Genomic DNA, 20,978 nt, shown 5'->3' on the forward strand with positions numbered 1-20,978 from the left:
TTTCCTGTAAGTCTGTGGCTGTTGGTTTGCTTGACTTTGATGGTTAAGACAAAACAAAGTCTTTCCTGGGTTTGTGACATCTGTCACACAAAGCAAGCTGAACATGCCCATATGCGAAGGCGGCTGGTGACAGGGGTACACCTGGCCTGAGTCTCCTCAAGGCCTGGCCTCTGTCTCCCTCACAACGCCTGCGGGCTGGTGCCTCTGTCACAGGTGCCATCACACGTCGCCCTCCCGCCTCCTAAGCTCCAGCTGTGACGGTGCAGCCGCTCAGAGCCAGGACAGAAGCCCCCACGGCCACGGCCACGCTCCCCGCCCCGGCACACTCAGCCTGTCCCCGCCCCACCCCCGCGGGCGGGACCCACGCGCACCGCCCCGGCCCGCCTATCGCGGACCACGTGGCCGGGGCGCCGCAGCGCCGCTGCGCAGGCGCCGTGCGCGCTCCTCCAGCCCGGCCGAGTCTGGGGCTCTGGATTAAAATGGCGGCGGCCGGAGGGGGACCGGGAGGGAGTGGGTGGCACTGAGCCGGGAGGATGGCGGCGGCGGCGGCGGCGAGCGGCTGCCGGAGGTGAGGCGTTACGAGGAGCCGTGTGGTGAGCGTGGGCTGGGAGGAGGGCCGGGCTTGGTGTCATGGCCGTAGAGGGGAGGGGGCGAGAGACCCCTGACGTCCGCGCGGCGGCAGACCTCGAGTTGGGGCCAGGTGTGCGCCCCGCGGAGCGGCAATTCCCGGCACCGGGTGCAGGCAGACTCCTCCCGTACCTGCCTCGTAGCTCGCAGCTCTGTCGCTGTGGCTGGAGTGGGGTGCGGGTCCCCGCCGCCCCGCAAGGCCCCGTGCCGCTCTCGGGGACGGGCGGGCCCTGTGCCCAGAGGTCCCCGGTCCGAAACAGCGGCAGCGGCCTCGACTCCGTCTCTTCTTGTCGTCGGGTCCTGCCTTAACGCCCCTGTCCGCAGAGCGCTGCCCGCCCGCCGCCCCCGGGGCGGTTTGTCTTTAGGCTCTGGGCGGCAGCAGTCCTGGCGCCACTCCCCACGGAGCCCTCGAGGGAATTTGAGTCGCCTCATGCAGGAACCGGTTCGGGGCTTATGTTCCTGCTGCTGCGGGGCTCCCCGTGTGTCTGACCGGTGCGAGAGTGACCACACTCACTCACTCACTGTGGGCTGCGGGACTCCCGCTTGTGCGTTTGGCAGTTTGTCCCGTCCCTTGGCAGTCCCTGCGGCTTTGAGGTTGCTGCTGCCCTGGGATGTGGGCTTTCGTCTTCATCTCTACGTAGGTGTTCCTGTGGTATTCCTGGAAAAACTTGGAGAGCTTTGTAGACGATGTGCATGCTTGTGCCTCTGGAATATTCCTGCTGCTGTTGGGATAGTGCTTTGCTGTCGGTTCATACTTCTAATTACTCTCCCCTGCCATCCCATTTCCGTTACATTTGAGGCAGTTAAATGAAAGATGACACATATGCCAAGTACTAACATAAAATATGATATCAAGATAATTAAATCTATGTTGGCTCGATACTTTATTTGCGTGAGAATTTAGCTTAGGGAACGTAGCATCACTTGAGGCTTTGCTCTAAATCAGGCTAACAATACAGAAAGCTAAAGTGTTTAGCAGATGTGCCACTGAGATGTCATCTCGGGTTTTCCCATACAATGCATGCTCTATTTTCATTTAGAAATGAAGAAAATAAAAATAGAAAGTACAACATGATTAGCGTTCAGCTTTTATTTTTTTTTGGACACTGATAAGCATGATGAGTTAAAGCTTTACCTCTTTGTTTGAAAGATGTTAGAGAAGAGGGTTATTTTTCTGGGATTGTCTTTCACTGTTTCAAATGTAAACTATAAACCTCTTTGATTCTGGTTCTGTATTGATCTGCTTCTTTACACAGATAGGTGTAGAGAGGGGAATACCTTTTTGCATCTACTGAGTTAAAATTGCTGTTTGAACCTTTTTCTGAAGAAATCAATGCAAATACTTCTTCCACCTCTCTGCCCTTGTCAGATGAGAGTCTGTTGCCAGCATAATCAAATTCATTCTATAGAGATTATTTTTAAGGATCTGAAACAAGTGTCTTTTACTTAACATGTCACAGTCTGTACATTACTGTGTTTAAAAGGCAGAGTCTTGAGAGTTCTTATTTTGTAGACTATCTGGATTCAGATAATATAGTGATAAGGTATGGCTTGTGATGCTTTTTTTTGCCTTCTTGAAATAATTTAATTCTAAGTAGTCTTAGTTGGTGGACCAAAGCATAATTGAGACATTTAAGAATTTGCTACACTGCTGCATTGAATAATGCTGTGTAAACATTACTTTCTGTTCTTGCTTATATGTAAGCCTCTGATGACTTGTGTTAAAGAATAAAGCTTGTATCTTGAGTTGCAGCATGAAGCTGCTCATTGCTTTCTGCTTGTCATTCAGTTTTAGACTTGTATAGTTGGACTGCATACAAGCCATCTTGGAAATAGAGTTCAGTATTTTGAGTAGAATGTACTTCCAGTGTTTATTCTTTGGAGATGGAAAAAAAAGCTACTGAATCCTAAACATTGTTTTACTTGCTTTGAAACTTCAGGCAATATGTAAAGAGCTTGGCTTTCTGATCTGCTCTTGTGTGTTTAAACATACACGGAGCACAGACACCAGTCATCTTGGATCATTTTCTTTGCCATTACTGTAATTGCTGGCTTTTAAAAAATCCTTGCCTCTTACTAGTGCAAATGAATTTTCTTTATGTCCAGATTTCCTTGCTTAGTGGTAGATCCAGTAGTGGTGTAATATTTGTAGCTGGCATTGTCTGATTTGCAAAGAGTCATACATGAAAGAATTATTTTTATAAGCTTTCCTGCTAGACTTGTGTGGACTTGTCATAGGGATTTTATTTTACTTTTTTTTTCCCCTCTTGGTTTTCATGTTTGTCCTAGAAGCTCAAACTTTCATGTTGTGAGGGTATGTTGCTTACTGCTAAACTATAGTAGAATGTTCTGTCTTTGCAGCCAGCTCTTTGAATTTAATTCACTGGAGCTATCAGAGCTTGATTAAGCAGACTGACAAAATACTGAGTCTTCATTTTGAAAGTGGCCATTCAAGTTGCTGCATAGGTAATGTCAGGTTTACAGCTGTCACTGATGACAACTAACTTAGAGACTTGTAAGGAATGAGTTCTAGGGTTGGGCAGTCTGCCCTGCTTTGCACTGGTGTGGTATCCTGTAGTTCTGCATTTGGCTGTGAGAGATGTGACACAAGCCCTGCCCCTCTGATGCTAGTGTGGTCTCGAGGTAGCAGACTACGCACAAAAAGGAGTGTGTTCTGATGTCTTGGTTGCACGATGATGAATAGGATAAGTGTGACTGGCTGCTTTTCAGGGGCAAGCAAATAAATCAAACAAAATATTAGATTTCTTTTAACAAGAAATAACTATATTCTCAGTAATTAGACTCTGACTGCCCTTATGGCAAATCTTGATATAAAACTGTGCGTTTCAGTCTTGATTCTAAACTCTTTCCCTGAACATATCTACATGGGTTTTGATTACCAGATCGATGGCTTGTAGCACTTTTTTCACAGGTCTGGAAATCTGGTGCACAAACATTGTGTGTGTGGTGGAGACTGAGAATCCTATTTCAGATGTGAGTGTTAGATGAGCTTCAAGTGAGCTGTGTAACTATTGATCTGTTTCGTTACCCATGTTCTTTGAAGAATAAGCTTGGTGTCTCAGTGTGTAAATCTTTGGGCAGGAGCCATTGTGGATTTTTTAGAATGCATTTTTGTATGTTGACTTACCATTATGTCTGAACTATAACAAGAAGGCATTGCAGATGCAAAGTTTGATGCTATTCTTGAATTTTGTGGCTATCTATTCTGCCCTGCATCTCTCCCAGGAAGAATACCAGTTGTAAAGATGCTTCTTATATAATGAATGGATGCTAGGAGAACATTTTCTGTAGAAACAGTGAAAATTATTTGGCAAGAGTAGAACTGGACGAAAGAGAAAATGGCTAAGAAAGAGTTGAGTATCAGCAGTAGCATATGCAACACTTAGTTCATACCTTGCTATCTGAAGTTTTCTAAGTTTTGGTATTTTGCTTTCATCATCTCTGTGGTGGTTTGGTTTCCAGTGTTAAGGCAGAGATTAGATCTCATCAGAGGTTCATCTAAAACTAAAGGGGATCTGAAGTCTTTCATTTCTCTGTTCTTGGACCTATGATTTTCTTGTTTTATAAGGATGCCCATAAGATTCTTGATAGATGCTTAGTGGCAAATTTGTCTTAAGCACTTGTGGTCTGTGGCTGCTTTTTCCTGCTTTCTGCACAGTCCCTTCAGCTGTGTTGATGGAGCTGTTTACATGGCTTTGCATTGAAGCATTGCAGGAAGCTGATCTGTCTGAAAAATAAATCACTTAAACAAAATAAATTCAGATCTGGGTCATGACACAGCTATGGAAAGTTTGTTTGCTGGTACAATGCAGAGCCAAGGTTAGGTGAGTAAAGGGGAGACGGGGGTGGGACTGAAGTGAGTTGGCTTGGAAAACATGAATCACTATATACTTAGTTAAATCAGATTTGATTGCTCCACTGGTTGCAACTGTTGTGCAAGGTTACACCAAACACTACTGAATGTGTACTGTAGCAGCTGGTGGGCTTACACATATGTTCACCCTGGTGGGGATTTTGTTGTCAGTGCATTTTTTTCATTTAGAGAAACAGTTTAAAAGGAAATCTTGTGATGAAATGAGAAGGTTATTCTAGTGGCTTTAAAAATAATTGGTAAGAGAGACAAAAATTCCTTTTTGTACACTTTCTCCTGACCCAAATATCAGAAATTCTGCATAAGAGGTGACTAAGAAGCCTTCCAAAGTAGCAAATCCATTAGAATGCAATGAGACAGTGTCTTCTGGACTGGTGCTGCTGTATTCTTTCAGCTTTACTGATCTTCTGCTTTAGCTTTGTTCTCATAATGGTTCCTGATATATAGGTGGGGGTGAAGTGAGAAACTGAATTTGTTGTGGATTTGGTAATCTTCGACTTTGTCTTGGAAGAAGCAGGTCCTATTTGAAGCCTTTCTGCTGCTGTGATAATTATAGTGCTTGTCCACATAAATTCTCTAGTGTTTAGTATGAAACTTTGCTGAAGCATTTTGAACATGTGGAGGCATTTAGATTTTTTTTTTCTTCAATATATCCCTACGTCTGTTTCTTAAAATACATAGGAGGTTAGCACCCTCTTGAAGCTACTTAAGATAGCTTCACCTAGCTTGGAGGTGTTGCTGAGGTTTAGTTAATTTACACCCTGCATCAAAACCTCTTCTATAAGGAGTAAAAGAAGGGTCATTGTCATGATTGACTCACTTCTGAAGGGAGTGGAAGGCTGGCTGTGCAGACCAGACCCATTTCTTAGGCAAGTGTGCTGTTTCCCTAGGGCTCAGATTAATGATGGCTACAAACTCTTTAGAGGGGACAGACAAGAAAGGAGAGAGGCAGTAGGATGGCCTGGTATGTCAGGGAGTGATTTTATTGCTTTGAGCTTAACAATGGTGATGCCAGAGTTACAGTGAGAATGAGAGGGGAAGTAAATAAGGCACACACTGTGATGCGAATTTGTTCAGGAGGAAGGGACAGGTGAAATATATTTTAAGCATCTCGAAGAAGTGTCACAATTGCTGGCCCATGTTCTCATGGAGGACTTCAAGATCTGTGATGTCTGCTGGAAATACAATCATAGAATCAACCAGGTTGGAAGAGACCTCCAAGATCATCCAGTCCAACCTATCCCGCAGCCCTATCCAGTCAACTAGACCATGGCACTAAGTGCCTCATTCAGTCTTTTTTTGAAGAGCTCCAGGGACAGTGCCTCCACCACCTCCCTGGGCAGCCCATTCCAATGGCAAATCGCTCTCTCTGGCAACAACTTCCTTCTAACATCCAGCCTATACTTCTCCCGGCACAACTTGAGACTGTAATACAGCAGAGAGGGAGCAGTCCCAGTCGAGAAGTTCCTGGAGTGTGTAGAGAATAACTTCCTGACACAGCTGGTGACAGAAGGTACTCTTCTGGACCTGCTGTTTGCAAACAGCAAAGGACCTTTGGGGATATCTTGGGCATAGCGATTATGAAATGATAGATTTCTTGATTGCTGAAGAGCAGGGTCAACAGAACTGCCACCTTGAACTTCCAGCAGGCAGATTTTTTGGCTTGTTTTGGAGACAGGCTGACAGAGTTCCTTGGCAGGCAGTCCTGAAGGGCCAAGGAGTCCAGGAAGGTTGGATGCTGTTCAAGAAGAAAGTCTTAAAGGCACAAGAACAGGCCAATACCATGTGCAGAAAGAGAAGTTGATGGTAAAGAATAGAGAGATTTGGTTGCAACTCAGCATGAAAAGGAGAGTTTACTGTCTTTGGAAGAAGGGGCAAGCCACTCAGGGAAATTATGAAGTTGTTGTGAGGCTACACAGAGGGAAAAATAGCACAAAGTTGCACAAAGTCCAACTAGAAAGTAATCTGGTTTCAGCCTTGGATTTCTTTAAGTAATTCTAGAGGTAACTACAGCTCAGTGAGATACAATGAAACATTTAGTTGAAGATACCTTTGTCACATTCTGTAATGAGGAAGATTTTGAAATGGATTATTTACTTCAGCCACTAGAGTGGTAGAAGAATACCGAGTTGACAAAATGCAAGTGAGACAGGAAATGTTTTATTATTCACTGTGGTGGTGACCCTGATAATGAATGAGGAGGGATCTATAATGTGTCAGTACTTCTCAGCTCCTGAGAAGCACAGTTGTCGCTGGTAATCTGGATGTAACCATCGTAATTCTTACAAGGGAATTTATGTAACTTCCGAAGTTGCTGGTGAGTGTCACCTTGAGTCCCTCCACCCTCCCCATATATTCTCCACCTTCTCTGCAGTTTATGTCCGTGAGTGGTTTGGAGATTTAACTGTTCTAGATTTTGGATAAGGATATATGTTTACTGCCTCAGATTGTGAAATCCTAACTTGTCTAAACTTTTTAAAAGAAAATAATTTTCTGCCTTTTATTTAAAGGTACATTATTTGGATCAGAAAATACCTCTTGATCCTTACTTGCTCACCAAAATGTTTTATTAAACAATTCTTTAAATGTGCATTTGGACTTGAAATGGTAAAATGCCCTTCTAGCAGAGAAAGGTTGTGATACAGTGTAATATTATCTCCTCTCTGATGTGATACTGCTTTGTATTTCTAGACACAAACCTGGAGACTTGGTAACACCTATAAGAGGACTCTCATATATATTTCTGCACTGAGTCATAACAGCTTGTTTTCAGCTGCATTTTAACCAAGATCTTTCATGTCATAACTTGGACGTTTATTAATTGAAGTTGGTTTTCAAGATTAAATTTCAAGGCTCCTGAAAACTGTTACTCAGAAGTACAGTCCTAAAGCAAGCTTTCCTAAAGATCTGTCCATAGTAGTCAAGGCTTTTCCACTTAAAGGAAAATTTTAAGTGTCTTAAGATATTTGAGATTCCTTACTGACAATATCTAAAATAATTTTGTTACTGCATTTTTCTCAGTTGATTACTGATTCAAAAATTGCCGGTTTGAATTAACGTACTTAGGCCAGTCTAGATGTTCCCCCATCACCATCTTGGAGATCTACTTCTCTTTCTTCACTTCTCCCTTTGTTTTATTTTTAGCTATTAACATTTTTCTAGAGAACTAAACTATAAAGTGCCACATTTTGTGACTGGATTTTACCTACATTAAGTACTAGAAGACTTCAACAGTAATGAGAGTGTTTATTTAAAAATCCTGTCAGTCTGAATTTCTTCCATCTTTTAAATTTGGAGGGAAATGGAACCTGCCTTTTTCCCCCCACCACATGTACAATATTAACTTGTTTTCTTTTAAGTTAAAATGTGCACGTAGAAGAGTTGAGTGGGAAGGCTCATCTGGATACAGTTTTATTATGATGGCTGGCAATGATTTTTTTCCCATCCATTGATGAACTTCTCAAATAATGGAATAGTCAAAGGAATTTTGATATGTATAGCACATGAAGTCAGAGGCTTCCCTTTTTGCATTTCACTCTTGCCTTGAGTGTGAAAGAGTATCAAGGACAGTTGTGGATGAGAGAAAAATGAACAAAATTTGGTCTAAAGTGAGGCTGAGCAATGGATTGCTTTAATGAAGTTTCTGGTCTAATTAATCAACAGATTTTTTTGTTTCCTCCTAAAACTTTGATTTCTTTGAAAAATAGGTTTTTCAGATGTTCTGAGGCAACTGAAAGGCTTTAGATCTTGTGGAAGGAGAGGGAAGAGTCAAGGCATATTGTTGATCTGCTCAAAGGGCAGATTTGCTTTAGTAAGCAGTTAAAAACTCTCCCCACAGGCTCTCATAACTGTGCAGTCTTAAAAGTCTGCACATGAGGTATGTGTAGATGTTGCTGAATTAAATAGATAAATGAGCTGGTGCTTCAGTTTTTAGGAATAACTTGTTATATTACCCTGTGAGATGCTCCTTTGTTCTGTAAAACTTGCATGTGCATGTTACAGGACAAAAAATAAAAGCTTTAGAAATGGTGAGAGAACTTAGTGCGAGAAATCTCTAATACACAACTTCCTTTGCTTGCCAAGGGGAAAATGTAAATAATGCTCCAGCTTAATTGTAGACTAACTACTAGACTGGTTTTGTGACTAAGCCTTCCTTTCCTTAGTTGATTGCTTTTATTATGTGTTTCATTTAATCTGAAATGGATTTCTCTGGATTTGGGGAGGACACTTTTCAAAGTTTGTGAGCATTATTTCTCACCACATTTGCATGGAATCTAAGTGTAGGTATTACTGAAGGTACCAACTGAAGCTAAAGTTACTGATGTACCTTAAAAGTTCAGATAGTTTGTGGAAGTAGCTGAAGTTCGGTTCTGAGGGGAAGATTTGCAGCATTGATGTGTTTTGCTATGTAGTCTCATGTGCATGTACTGAAATGCCCATCCACAAAATCTTAGTGCATGGCATAGAAAGATTTCTTGGCATCGCTTGTTGTGATACAAATGTTACTTCTTGAAGTCAGTGTGAGTCTTTAAATTTTCTACTGAAACAAATTAATTTAAATAGACCATATAGACAAGCTCAACCAAAGAAGAAAATCTGAATGTGCAAGCTTCTAAGTAACTGTTAAGATCATAGTATATACGGGAGTGACTGATTTACACAAACAGCCTCAAGATCACCGTGTTAGTTTTGTTCTTGTACACAAATGGTATCTAAATAAACGCAAAGCAGCCTGCAATTTTGACTGGCAACTGATCTACTCAGGGTGGGAGCAGTCCATAATCAGTTTACAGGCTCTTGCATGAGTCAGTCTTTGTACACATACCACGCACAATGAATTTTCCAGTTTGGGTTTTGTTTTGTATCTCTGCCTGCTTCATTGAGCAGAGTAGACCGGAGAATGACTGTGGATTTCAGGAGGCAAGGATAAAAGGCACTGATCAGCACTGAAACCTGAGCTTCAGAAACGGTGACTTTAAAGGAGGACTTTGCCTGTGTGCCTGGGGCCAGGCTAGAGTGACTTGTTGACATTCGGCTTGAGTTCAGAGAAAACAAAAGATAGGACTACAAGAGTATAGTTTTATGGAGTTGAGGCAGTTTAATAGCAGCAATGCTCTCTTCGTATTGACAGCTGAGGGTTTCTCTTCTAGTTGTAGTGACTGTCAGACCAACCTGCAGGAATTCCCTTTTTTCCTCTCTATTACCTCCCCAGTAGCTGATCAGCCATTTGAAATTATTTGTTCCATGATCATCTAATCTCTGTATATAGTGTGAGGGGAAGCAGGAAAGCCTCATGTGTGGAGCAGCAGAATGAGTGATGGTAGTGTCAGATCACCCTGATGTACCACTGATGTGCTGACAGGCAGGGAGTCCTGCATATACAGTTTGCTTCTCCCTGATAGTGGAGGAATTTGCTGATTTAAGAAGAATATATTGTAATGCACATAGGCTTGGTTGGCTTTGTATTTCTTCCCTACAGAATTAATAACTAGATCTATATATTGTAGTAATGGCTGCTACCTGAAAGGTTGTTAACAAGGCCTATTTGAATGGAGGAGCAAACTGCACAAGAGTGACAGTAGTACAGGCCAAAGAAGATGCAGCAGGAAGCTAGCTAGGTGCAGTGAGTACTGCTGTGGTAGTTACTGCTGTTTCTATTAGGACTGCCCTTGCTTTGCAATTTGAAGTTAATTTTTTTCCCTGACTCTTAACTTTTAAGAGCTAAGGAAAACAGTGCCCTGCAAAAGTGGTCTTACAGCTACCCTCTTACATTGAGATGTTTACGTTTAAAGTGGTAGTTGTCTAAATGTACAGAGTCAGTGGTGTACTTAGGAGCAGCAGCTGTTACAGCCACACCAGAGGACCAGCTGAAAACAAACATGGTCTAACTAGGTCCCTGACAGGACTTCTGTGACTTCACTAGAGTCTGCTAGAGTGAAAGCAAACAGCTCTGCTGTAGGAATGAGTGCATGGAACTGGAAATATTTTATTTTTTGAAGACTCTGCCGACTGGGCATTAGTTATATTGCATGTTGCGTTTAACTCTGGACAGCAAGCAGCCTTTTCTTGCTGCTCTTCCTAATTTTGATGACATTCCTTGAGTCATTTGGTAAACTTGGTGTAGGGAACTACTTACACGGGAGAGAAAAGTCCAGAAAAGTATACTAATTTGGTTGCTGACACTGCGGAAGAGCTTTGGGAAGATGGTAGTGTTAACTGAGGTGCTAATTGCTGTTGAAAAAACAACCCTAACCCCAGCGTCAATGAAGCAGCCTGCTCTTGCATTCACCAAATAATGCATTTTGAATCTAGGTTGAAACTGTATTTTGGTTGGATCCAAGTCTAGCTGTGGCTTACTATTATTCCAGAAAACATCTAAACTGTAGCTAAAATGTGCCAGTTTTACGGCTATGACTTAATGTTTTTTTGAATGAAGAAAATCAATGTTTCTTTAAGATTCCTGGTATGTCTCATGAAATGGACTGGAACTTCCTGTTCTTTTCCATATTTCACCTTTCAGGTTTTTGTATTGTAAATAGATTAATTCATTAGTCTTAATGTGTAATGATGCTATCAACTGATACTTTTTTATTGAAGAAGAAAGGCCACATGAGTGAGCTGTGTGGATCCTTTTGTCAACACAGAACAGCAGAGAGGTTGATATACAGAAAAAGAGAATGGTATTATATTAGGGAGGAAGGCGTAGATAAAATAGTTTTGAATACAGGGAAATTTTTTTTTTTTAGTCACAGGCAGAGTTTTTCAGTGGAAGTACATGAAATGCATGTTATACTGTCACCACATATTTCAGAAGCTTGTGCAGAAAGGAAGAAAGTTATGCAAAAACACTGTAGTAATGAGGAATCGTGTCAGTAATAGCTCCAAGCAAAAGAAAGAACCTAAGATGTGGTAGATACTGACACAATGGCTGAATGGCAGTTTCAGGACTTGATAACAGCTAAGGTGATAGAAGTAATCAAGCTGATTTATGAAGAGTTCATATATATGGGAGAGTCATTAAGTATATAGGACCAAGATTTTTAGTCGTGTTCAATATTGGGATGCTGCGGTTACTGTTAGGAAAATTTGGTTTCATCAGCAGAAACTATTATTCTTCTTCTTAAGGCTGTGGAATTTCATAAGGGAGCTAAAACAGGTCAAAAGGGTGTTTTTGCAAAGGTGAATTAAAAGCAGGAAGTTGTAAGAGGACAGGTGCAGCTTACTTTGTTTAGAAGCACTCTTGTGTAGAGGAAGCTCCCAGATCATTTAAAAATAAATGGCTTTCTATGAAATAATTGAGTCTTGAGGAAAAGGAACATTCTCTAGTACAAGGAGACTATAGTGTATACTCCAGTGAGATAGTACTTGATGTGAGAAGGCAGTGGTGCTCAAGTCCAGAGATGGGTTTTCCATATTGTTGGGGCTTGAGTCAAGATTTCTCTGTCTAATCTGATTGAAAACAGCATCTTGTATTGCTCAGTCACAGCTTCAGCAAGAGAAGGAATTCTCTTTTCTTGATGAAACAGGGATCTTTGGGGAGCGGTCTCAAAGAAAACAGAATATGAATTGTGGAAACTACAGAGGAAAGATTACCTGCCTTACTCCCTGTAAAAGCAACAATCCCATTAACAGTTAAGGGGTTCTGGAATAGGAAACCCATTAAATACGCTGTATAAAGGTGGGACAGCTTTGTGCTGGGAGTTCTTGCTTATGCATCACTCCTAACTTTCTCACGGAGCAAATGACTGAGGATACTTCTGTCATAAGGACCAGCTGTTATCTGGAGACAAAGGAGAACAGTGCTCTTGTAAAAAAGGTTCAGTGCCAATATCTGAAACTGAATTTGGTTGAAATTTGGCTGAATTAAATTGCTGCCTACCAACAATGGACTGTTTGACAGAGAGGGAGAAAATGGACTACTTAAAAAAAAAAGGTGGGTTTTTTTTTTCTTGAGGCATTTTTCATGTAATCTAAAGGCTGCTTTTTCTGTTTGTGCTGGGTTTGTCTGGGGTAGTTATATTTTCTTCATAGCAGCTAGTATGGGAGTAGATATTCAAACATTTGTAACCTAACCAGTGTTGATAATTCAGGGATGTTTTAGTTACTGCTGAGCAGTGCTTACACAATCAAGGCCTTTTCTGCTTCTCACACCACTCCACCAGCAAATAGTCTGAAGGTGCAGAAGAAGCTGGGAGGGGACACAGCTAGGACTACTGTTCCCAACTGACCAAAGAAATATTCCATACTATGTGATGTCATGCTCAGCACTATAAAACTGGAGAGAGAAGGGAGGAAGGAGGGTTCCGAGTGACTGCATTTGTCTTCTCAAGTAACGATTATGTGTGATGCAGCCCTGCTCTTCTGAAGGTGGCTGAACACCAGCCTGCTGAGGGGAAGTGGTGAATGAATTCCTTGTTTTGCTTTGTGTGCACAGCTTTTGCTTTACCTATTAAACTGTCTATCTCATCCCACAAGTTTTCTCACTTTTACTATGCTAATTTTCTTCTCTGTCCCACTGTGGGTGAGTGACTGTGTGGGACTTAGTTGCCAGCTGAGTTAAACCACAGCACTATTAACTAACTGATATTTATTGTACCAAAGAGAATCTGCCTGTCTTTAAAAAGGGAAAAAAAAAACCCCAAACCAAACAAAAAAACAAAACCAAAGGCATGTTTTAATTTGTTCAGAAGAGGTCCTTTGAAAAAAAATTAGGTTCCTCAAAATATGTCACAATATGTTAGAATATCTTGCAGCTACTCTAGATTGGTTAAAATTAGTTATCCTCATTTTCCCTGTAAATGGATATATTCATACCTAATTGCTTTGTTCAGGAATATTGATGCAGACTTCTTGGATAGGATTTCTCTGATTTTCTTAAAGTGGATTTAATGATGTTTTGTGTTTGAATACTCCTTTCAAGTGAACTTTTAGAAAATTGAGTCAATGAAGAATATATGTTGTCATTTCACTTCAAGAGACTCCTAAAGGGCAATAAATGATTCTTGCAATTTCACTAGAAGAAATGTTTTGAATTAAATTTCAGGAACATTAGTAAAGCCTTTCATGTGAATATCATCAATCAAAATAGATTTTTGGTGAACTGGTGGGTGCTTGTAACCAGCTGGAAGAACCAGTGATGTACAGAGTTCAAGGTTTGTTTGTCAACATGTGAAAATATTTAAATTGCCAGGGAGAAGCTTCCTATTCTGTGCAGGATTGTACTACTGTAATTCAGTTAGTCCACATGTGCTTTATGTATTTGTGTTGTTTTGGGTCCTGGAACCTTCTATTTAGGGGACCATGAATATCTTGATGTCCCATGCCTCTGCAGTGCTGTTAGTGATGTGACCTGTTATTCACTACTGATGACATTATGTAATCACTTCCAGGATGTGACACATTCACATCATGCTCCAGATTGCTTTGCTGATCATTAGAAACCCTGCTCTGAGCACTTATTTGCAATGACAGCATTGAAATGAAGGGCTCTTCCCAGACGTTCTGTCTTTGCAACTGCCAGTATGCTTCTCAATGTTCTCACTTTCTCAAATGGACTGACCTTCAAGACTGCACACCTTTGTATTCCATTTCATTACAGCTCTTTTACCTTTTGCTCTGACTTAGTGGACATATTGAAAAATGCTACATGTTTTTTTTGTTATTACTTGCTCCTAAAACTCAGTCTTATGTTTCTCAACAAAACTAAACAGAAAGTCAGATGTACTATGAAGTTTTAAAAAAAAACTTCTTAATGCAGAAGTGTATTACTTAATGGAAAAAAGTACCTTAAAACTCAGCTAAGAAAGGGTTCTTTGTGATTGCTGGGACACATGATTTTCAGCAAAGCATTAAGCAATGCAGTCACTTTCATAATCTCGTTATCTGCTTTTTTGCCCACTTGTGTCTGTAACTGCTGATGTGGCTTAAGTTCTGATATTTTGCTTATTGGATTTTCTTTTTTCCAATGCAATAAATCATGAAATAACGTATTTCTGTAGCCAAATTGTGAAGGACACTATCTGTTCCTCATTTTTGTACAGTACTAATTCAAACCAGAACCCTTCAGCTGTATGAGCTACATCTTATTGTTGTATCACTGAGATAATTTTGAATAATGATAGATGTTGGTTGCTTTACTGGATTTTTAAAAAACAGTCAAAATAAGCTTTGTGTGGAATTGCATGTGTGTCAGACTATATAATCAGCTTATCCTTCAAAATTTCAGTTGTTTCTTTTCAATTGAGAATTACTTACCAATTATACAATTTCTTAAAGGTATACTGCCCATTATGCATTAAGTCCTTTAGCTTGTGTGCTCTTGACAAAAAGTTTACCTGGCAGTAGTTTTTAAAACAAACAAAAAGTTCTATGACTATATTCTGAGGTTAAGATTAAATTTAAAAGACTCCTCAGGTAAGCTAAAACAAGACTATTTTCAGTGTGCAGGGTAACTTCTGCAAGGAAACACCTTTTTTTTTTCCTTTTGCAACTAATGATTTGATTGTTTGTGTTTTGTAGTTGCTTCTTCATTTTTACATTCATTTCCTTCTACAGCTATCTTTCACCATGGAAAGTGGCTTTGCTGTTTTGGCATTTTACTTGATAATGATAGGCTAGATTTAGTGTAGAGGCTGAAGTAAAAAGTAGCAAAACAAACTAAACAAAGACCGGCACCTAAATCCTTAAAGTGGTTCAAGTATGCTTGCTATTAAAAGATGCAGTATCAGCCCTAGCAACGTATGTCTGTGCTCCTCTTTCTTTTTCCACTTGTGCTGGCAGAGATATTCATGTGATACCGTAACAACCTGTCTAAGTGATACTGTTCAGACTTTCTGTCTAGGTTAATTTTAAGGTAGGTCACTTTATCTGGTTCACAGAATATTTGGACGAGAACAAACAAGGTAGAGAAAACAAGAATGCAGAGAGGAAGGTGGGGTTTCCTCCAGAACAAAGTTCATCACTACTGCCAGCTTAAATTGTTTGCAGCTTTCCAGTACATGAAGGGTGCCTGCAAGAAAGCCAGGAAAGGACTTTTTACAAGGACTTGTGATGGGATGAGAGGGAACGGATTGAAGCTTGAGAAGGGTAGATTCGGACTGGCTATTAGAAATTCTTTACCGTAAGGGTGGTGAGACACTGGAACAGGTTGCTCAGGGAGGTTGTGGATTCCCTTTCCTGGAGATATTCAAGGCCAGATTGGATGATGCCTTTACCAGTCAAGACCAGTGTACCCTGCCCACAACAGTGGGGTTGGAAATATATGATCTTGAAGGTCTTTTCCAACCCAAACCATTCCATGAATGTATGAGTAAGAAATACAAAGATCGCACTTCAGTTGGTACGTGAGGTTAAGGACAGTAGTAGGAATAAAGCTATGATCGTTTTTGAACCGTGGGGCACAATACACTTTATGAACTGCAGCACGTTTTGAGATTCACATCAGCTGGCATTCACGTGACCCCCAGCAGTGCTTGGTTACACTTGAAAGGGAGGTGTGAGAAATTTTGGTATATCTAAGTGTCTGACCACAGTGCCTACTCTGCATTAAATTTCTCCTTCACTGAATCTTGGCATGCTTGCCTTTCCTTATTTAAATATATATTTATATAATCAGGATATATAGCTTATATAAAAGCACATACATATGTATACAGATTCAATATGACACTGGTCATACTTAAGTTACATATTTTAAATTTAGCAAGTGTGTGATACGCAGGCTGAACATGTAGCAGTGTTCTTGCAGTAAGTTTCTAACCATTCTCTTATGTATCTGATATTTTAGGGACTTTTAATGATGTTTATGTTTTTCACTTAATTTAAAGCCTGTTCTCTTGCACATTCAAGCATTGAGTGCTCTTGGTATTCACTGTTTTAGTGAAATTATTTTCTAAAAGTTTTTTCTTAATGGAGCTATTAATGTATTGAGAAGAGGTTTGCATCCATATGTATTTGGCTATTGTAGAATAGCATATTTCTACACAAGGAAGAGAATGAGTATATATGTTGACTAAGACTATATGGATTCAACAGCTTGTATTTGCTGGTGTGGTGATGCCTATTTTGTCTGTACTCTGGCTCTAACTTCATCCTGAGCTGGCTTGTTATTCATTTTATCTGAATCAAATATTACATACTGAAAAAGAATAATGAAGTAACTTTTTGGTATTTTTGGTCTTCAGAAACGGAGGAACAGAATGCTGGAGCTGGGATTGAAGATTTATAAAGGATTATGGGATTATACGTTGAAGAGCCAGCAGGCGGAATGCCTGAGTGACTGAAGAAAATGGGTGCTAATGCATCTAACTACCCTCACTCGTGTTCCCCAAGGGTAGGGGCAAATTCACAGGCACAGCAGACATTCATAGGTAAGTCTTATCAGTTATCTTGTCACTTGCTGGATTGTGTATGTAGTGGATTTGATTTGCTTGTAGTAATGTTAGTCAGTGCTTTTATTTCCTGGGTCACCAATTTGAATCCATTCCAGCTCAAGCATGCATAAAATTCAGAGCTGTCCAGTAGCCATTTGTCCTGTGTATGTGCAAGAAGTTGATCTGTCATATGCTATTAAATAGGTTATTTAAATTAAATTGAGGGAGCTTGATAGTCAAACCGTGCAAGCTACTTTTCCTAGTTCCAAAGCAGTTGCTGTCTCTTAAATCTGTCTACCATTTTCTACTCTTCCTCAGATTTTCTGTGAAACTGTATTGAAGCCTGTAAAACTGTTGATTATCAGTATTCATTGTGGTATTGGCATTATGCTTAACAAGGGCTAATTACTTTCTTTTGCTAGAAGGGATATTTCTGATAAGACTGTTAAAGTAACAAGTGGTCTTGGAGACAACTTTATCCTGTCCTTCTCACCTCTAGGGATGGGGATACTTACTGTCCTAGCAGTATTATATACAAGCAAGGACTTGACTTTGCTGGATATGAGTTATAGTGCCTTAAGAAATTATTTTCTTATTCCAGTCATAACTGGGACAGTTACTACCTTTTATGTGCTTTTCAAGTCTAGTGCAAAAAGACCTTGGTGTTGATCTAAGTACTGTCACGCTATAAATAATAAATAGTTAGGTGATGAGTCTAAAAGAAGACAGTTTTTGAGAAGGTAGATCTGGAAAAAAACTTAACCTTGACAGTCTGAAGAGTGCTCTTAGCAGTAAATAACATAACATAAATAATTTATAAACACTTTACTCCTTTATGCCTTGACTTGCAACACTGAATAAGTAGTTACTGATATTTAGTGTTCATTTTTAACCACTGAAAACACAGCAGTGTTCTTAGCAGAGGAAAAAAAAAACCTACTTGCTCTGTAATTTTTCTCTTAGCTGTTTTGACAATTATGATTTTTGGAGACCTGTGTAGAGGACAGCCCACAAACTCTTAGGTGTAAAGCTTTGTGCTCTGTGCTAAAAATTCTGCATGTGCTGTCATTGTATGCCAAGGAAGAATTTTTAATACTCATATCTTGGATATGCATTCTGTAAAGTCCCCCTAAAGGCTTTCCCTGTATAACTAACACTAGTAGAAGGTTTTCCTCTGTTCATATGTATACTTTCTAAAAAATCACAGCCCAATTATTTTTATTATGTGCCTTGGTGTTTTTATCTGCCTCAATATTGAACGAAGAGAAACTCTTACAGACCTGACAACAGTCAGATCTGCATGCCAAAACACCTTTTGAGCAGATTTGAAGAGGAGAGTTCCAAAGCCTTCATTAAATTCCCCAGAAACTCTCTGCTTGGCTTATGGAAGATTTTGATGATGCTCTCCATTATGAAATTCAAAATAGAGATGTCTTATGATAAACTTACTGATCCCCATTACTTACTGAAAATTGTGTTTGAGACTGCTTTTGAGGTAGGTCTGACAGTGTGTGGTTGTCTCATCCTGGGGAAAGCAAATGAGTGTTTTCATTAAAATTCTTGCTGACATGTTTTGCCATTGTGGTAGCACTTATATGAGTGCGCTAGTAGAGTAAATGTGTTATCTACGTAACAGCCTCATCTCTTCCCACTTCATGGAATTTGTCTCTTACCTTAATTCTCGTTGGGATTATTGGTTTATGTAGCTGTCTCAATAGAAAATATGTGCATTCTAAAATCAGTCACTTGTCATAATTTTTTTTTTGCTAATGCTAAATCAGCTTCCTTTTATTTTTTCTGTAAAAGACATTAGATCTATTTGCTTCTTCAAAGGAAAACTGGAAATATGGAGACTAGAATTATAATAGGTGCAAATATGTATTAGCTGCATTATTCCTGCAATCTGGGTTTAGGGCTGTTGGTTTGTTTTAGATGTGTAGCTTTACCAATGAAGCACTGCAGTGTGTTACACTGTAAATGTAGAATGAACATAAGAAGCCAAGAATTGCTCTGGCAAAAGCCCAGTAGATTCATAGGATTAGCTCCTGTTGTTAGTTGACTTAATGCTGAATTTGCTTCCCATTTATGAATCAGTAAAAATAATTTAGTGTTCTCATTGTGAAAAATGTACTTATGTTGTAGCAAAGGCCTGTGTAGTCACCTCCTTGCCACTTTGTCTACAACATTCAGGAGGGGGATTTCACACCATTTTCTAGAGTGGTACATCTGTTCAAGATGCTTACTTGTGTTTATGTAGTTCTATAATTAGATTTTAAAATATGTGGGCATGCAGAGGACTAGACAGATCTCATTTTTTGTTCACATGAGCTAAATTAGTTACTCTCAGCAGTCATCTGTTTTATTACGTAAATATTTATCTGTTTCAAAGCTAGGTATAGTCTAGGCTGCTGCTGCTTAACAACGTTTAATAGGTTTGGGCATTTCACTGTTGAAGTGGGGAATAGATTTCTGTTTCCTACTTCTAATGCGTCTGCTTATGAAGGAATACAGACAGGTCAAAAAGGGGCTTTTCAGAATTGTTTCTTTGAGGGATTTGAAACCACCAGCTGATGTGAACCCGGAGAGGCTATGCTGGTAGATCTCTATTTCTGCCTCTGGCAAAAAGCAGCTGCTTTTTGCAAACAAAGTAGCACCTTTTTAGCAGCTTTATCTATTTGTAAGGGTTAATAGCACTGTTTGCTGTACTTTTGAAGTTAAATCTTCTAAGTAGCTCAGGGTACACAAAGGTTTGAACAATATTTTAGTATCTTGTAATGATTCATGTGCAAGTAATACCTCATGGCAGCCGTCGGGGAGGGAGAAAATTGAGAATAGCGCTGTCCTAGTTTTTGGTTAGTGGAATGTAAAAGAATATTCTGCATACTCAAATTTGCCATTTAGAATTCAAGTACTTCAGATTAAAATGAGCTGGCGTGTTCTACCAGAGCAGAATCTATCATTATAGAGTGACCACAGTATAGTTATACTTTCATTGTGAAATATAATCAGTGCTCTTTAAATGAAGCAGAAATTCTAGATTTGTCTCTTATCAGCAGGAAGCTGGAATCTCTACTGTAGTACCTAGCATAGCACGTGGAAAGAATTTCTGTGGTAGATTTAGAAGCACAGCCTCTTTGAAACTGTTGTGAGTTACTGTTGTTCTCTGTGTTTAAAAAGAATCGGTTTAATGTCTTCAAGTTTCAGTATCATTAGTAACATGTTATCTCATCAAGCAAATTATAATGTAGCATGGATAAAATGGTCAGAGGTCTTTTCCCTCAAGTAAAGTTCCTTTGCAAAGTTTTCCGTAGTAGACAAACTGTGAAACCATTGCAAGGCATAATTTGGAGTTTTAATTAGCTGGGTCTAAAAGCCAAGGTATGAGGTTACTTAGTATTTTTGAGGCTTAAATGATAAAACATGTATGTACTTAGTCATAGAGGGCTGTAGTTATTGTGCTCTTAACTGCAGCTTTGAAATGCTCCTGTGTCTTTGAAAAAGTTGTAATGTGGAAACTGAAAGCAGTGTCTTTTGACAGCCTGGTCCATAACATCACTGTAAAGATATCATAGCAAAAATAGCACTACATGAAGTTTACCTGGAACTCTGGTGGTTGAATATACATTGAACTTTAACATCTAAAGCCCACAACAAGTAGTGAAGCTACAGGAGTACTAATGTAAACATATAGATTATTCCAAATAGAACATGGACAGACACTATTTATTTTAGTTGTTGGGGATTTTTCTCCTTCTCTGATCTGTAAGTAGTTGAGATTCTGTACTGTTTCTGTTCACATCTGAGTTTTTTTGCCCTCTGACGTAGTATGAAAATTCTGTAAATAAAGTGAAATTAAGAAATAACTCTTTAAAGTGAGAATCATGCTTTGTTCTTAAATGTCAGGTTTATTTTTTAAAAGTATAAACTTGCAAAAAAACCCAAAGAAACAAATTATTTTTAATGGCCAGATGAGGCTTTTGTCTGGTTTTCAGCTTCATATATCTGATGGACTGTGCAACTTGCAGAGACATGAATAGACTGGTTAGGTGTTATGGACCTTCCTTGTGAATTTAAGGAATGAATATGTT

General features: G+C 39.8%; 2 protein-coding genes across 7 annotated transcripts in view; one reads left to right on the forward strand and one right to left on the reverse strand.

Annotated features, from left to right (window-relative positions):
• Window positions 1–510: 510 nt before the first annotated feature.
• BTBD7 (BTB domain containing 7) overlaps window positions 511–20,978 on the forward strand; it is a 49,420-nt gene continuing 28,952 nt past the window's right edge. For all 6 annotated transcript variants that reach the window (XM_064142518.1, XM_064142527.1, XM_064142535.1 and 3 more), the window contains exons 1-2: window positions 511–568; window positions 16,702–16,887. In XM_064142518.1, coding sequence (XP_063998588.1) covers window positions 16,806–16,887 — 82 coding nt within the window. In that variant the 5' untranslated portion in view covers window positions 511–568; window positions 16,702–16,805. The remainder of the gene's footprint in view (window positions 569–16,701; window positions 16,888–20,978) is intronic.
• Window positions 19,701–20,978, reverse strand: part of CHGA (chromogranin A) — a 231,296-nt gene continuing 230,018 nt past the window's right edge. Inside the window, exon 9 of the mRNA XM_064142580.1 lies at window positions 19,701–19,712. The gene's annotated coding sequence lies outside the window, so the exon portion shown is untranslated. The remainder of the gene's footprint in view (window positions 19,713–20,978) is intronic.

The sequence above is a fragment of the Pogoniulus pusillus genome, chromosome 1, assembly GCF_015220805.1.
Source record: "Pogoniulus pusillus isolate bPogPus1 chromosome 1, bPogPus1.pri, whole genome shotgun sequence".
Classification (NCBI taxonomy): Eukaryota; Metazoa; Chordata; class Aves; order Piciformes; family Lybiidae; genus Pogoniulus; species Pogoniulus pusillus.